Below are 1707 nucleotides of genomic sequence, written 5' to 3'. Positions count from 1 at the left end.
CCTGAGAAGAGTCCGGATTGATTCACCACTTATGCCCACAGGTTTGCTGGGTAGTTCCAAGATGCTGACCCCCAAAAAATGGGAGAAGAATCTAAGGCAGGACAGAAGCTGACAGAAGCTAACAGACTTCCCTGGAGCTGGATTTTCCAAATACCCCTGGGGACTTTATTAGGTCTCTAGGTTCACGGAGACAAATAGGTACAAATTTTCTCCAGCGCATGGGCACTCCCAGGGCACGGATGTTAAGACCAGCAGAGCCCAGGCTCCATGCCTCAGCTCCTTCGGCTCAGGCTCTGCCTCTGGAGTGGCTTGGTGATGTTGGGCCTCCATTGGCATTTAAGGCCCCGTCTTCAGGGGGTAATGGTTCCTCTCCTATAGGGCCACCACCCTCCACCCAGAATGCTTTTTCCTCCTCCCAAAGGGCATTTTCCTCCTCCCAAAGAGATTTTTTATCTTCCCACAGAGCCTTCTCTTCTTCCAGTAGGGCTCTTTCTTCTACCCACAGAGCCTTCTCCTCCTCCCAGAGAGCCTTGTCCTCTTGGAGAAGATTCCTGTCTCTCTCCCATAGGGCATTGTCCTCTTTCCAGAAGGCTTTGTCCTCCCTCCAGAAGGCACGGTATTTTTTCCAGAAGGCTTTTTCCTCTTCTCTGAAGGCTTTTTCCATTTCCCAGAAAGCTTTTTCCTCCCTCCAGAAGGTTTTTTCTTCCTCCCAGAAAGGTTTTTCCTCTTCCCAGAAGCCCATGATTCTGCCTCGGAAGCCTCGAATCTTTGCCCGGAACTCCCACATCTGCTCCCTGAAGGCCTCGATCTTTTCGCGGAAAATCTTCATCTCAGCCCGAAAGTTTTTCTCCTCCTGCAGCTTGTGGATCAACTTCTTCTGGCGTATGGTAGGGGAGGGGGAGAGCAGTGACCGGAAGCAGCCAAACCCAATCCATTTGCTCACCTTGAAGGGAAACATCTTTCCAGTGAGCCTGGAAGGGTTGGCTGCAGCAGACGGCTTGGCTGTTGTCCGAGCCCAGGTCAGCTGGTCAAGCCCTGTAAGGAGACCAGAGAGAATGAGAACATGAATCCATGTCTGTGTCACGATGCCAAGAGAATCAGTCCCTGGGTCTGAGGTTAGGTTTAATGATTTATCCCATTCGGATGGAGAAACCTGGATTACCATCCTATTTGTCACCTCATGGCATTCATGCTAGGGATACAATTCATTCTCAAGATGACAGAATCATAGATTTAGACCTGGAAAAAATCTTAAACTAAGGACCAGAGAAGTTAAAAATCTTTGCCAAGAATCACACACAATAAGAGTCTGGGTCAGGTCTTCCTAATTCTAAGTCTGGTCCCTTTTCATTCACTGTTAAGCATCTACTCTGTCTCAGGCATTGTACTAGGCCTTGGGATACAAAGATAAGTCCCTGCCTTCAAGAAGCTTAGCTATGTGATCCTACACAAGTCACTCAACCTCTATTTGCCTCAATTTCTAAACTATAAAATGGAGATAATAATAGTACCTTCCTTCCAGGATTCTTGTTAGGATCAAATGAGAAAATATTTATAAAGTGCTTAGCACAGTTCCTGGCATATAAGACATGTTTAATAAAAATCTCTTTCTTCCTATCTTTTTTTCTTCCCTCCCTCCCTCTCTCCCCTCCTTCCTTCTTTCCTCCTTTCCTTCCTTCCTTTCTCCCTCCCTCCCTTCTTTCCTTT

The 1707-nt window shown here is 47.3% G+C and overlaps 1 protein-coding gene across 1 annotated transcript; it reads right to left on the bottom strand.

The window, feature by feature from the left end:
• Positions 1-286: 286 nt before the first annotated feature.
• CCDC70 (coiled-coil domain containing 70) lies at positions 287-958 on the bottom strand. Its single transcript, XM_044666105.1, has one exon. It carries the CDS (start codon positions 956-958, stop codon positions 287-289), a length of 672 nt encoding a protein of 223 aa, XP_044522040.1.
• Between the last annotated feature and the right edge of the window lie 749 nt (positions 959-1707).

Source organism: Gracilinanus agilis, chromosome 3 (assembly GCF_016433145.1).
Source record: "Gracilinanus agilis isolate LMUSP501 chromosome 3, AgileGrace, whole genome shotgun sequence".
Lineage (NCBI taxonomy): Eukaryota > Metazoa > Chordata > Mammalia > Didelphimorphia > Didelphidae > Gracilinanus > Gracilinanus agilis.
Note: the sequence above shows the minus strand (reverse complement) of the source record. Positions and strands in the feature narration are given on the sequence as shown.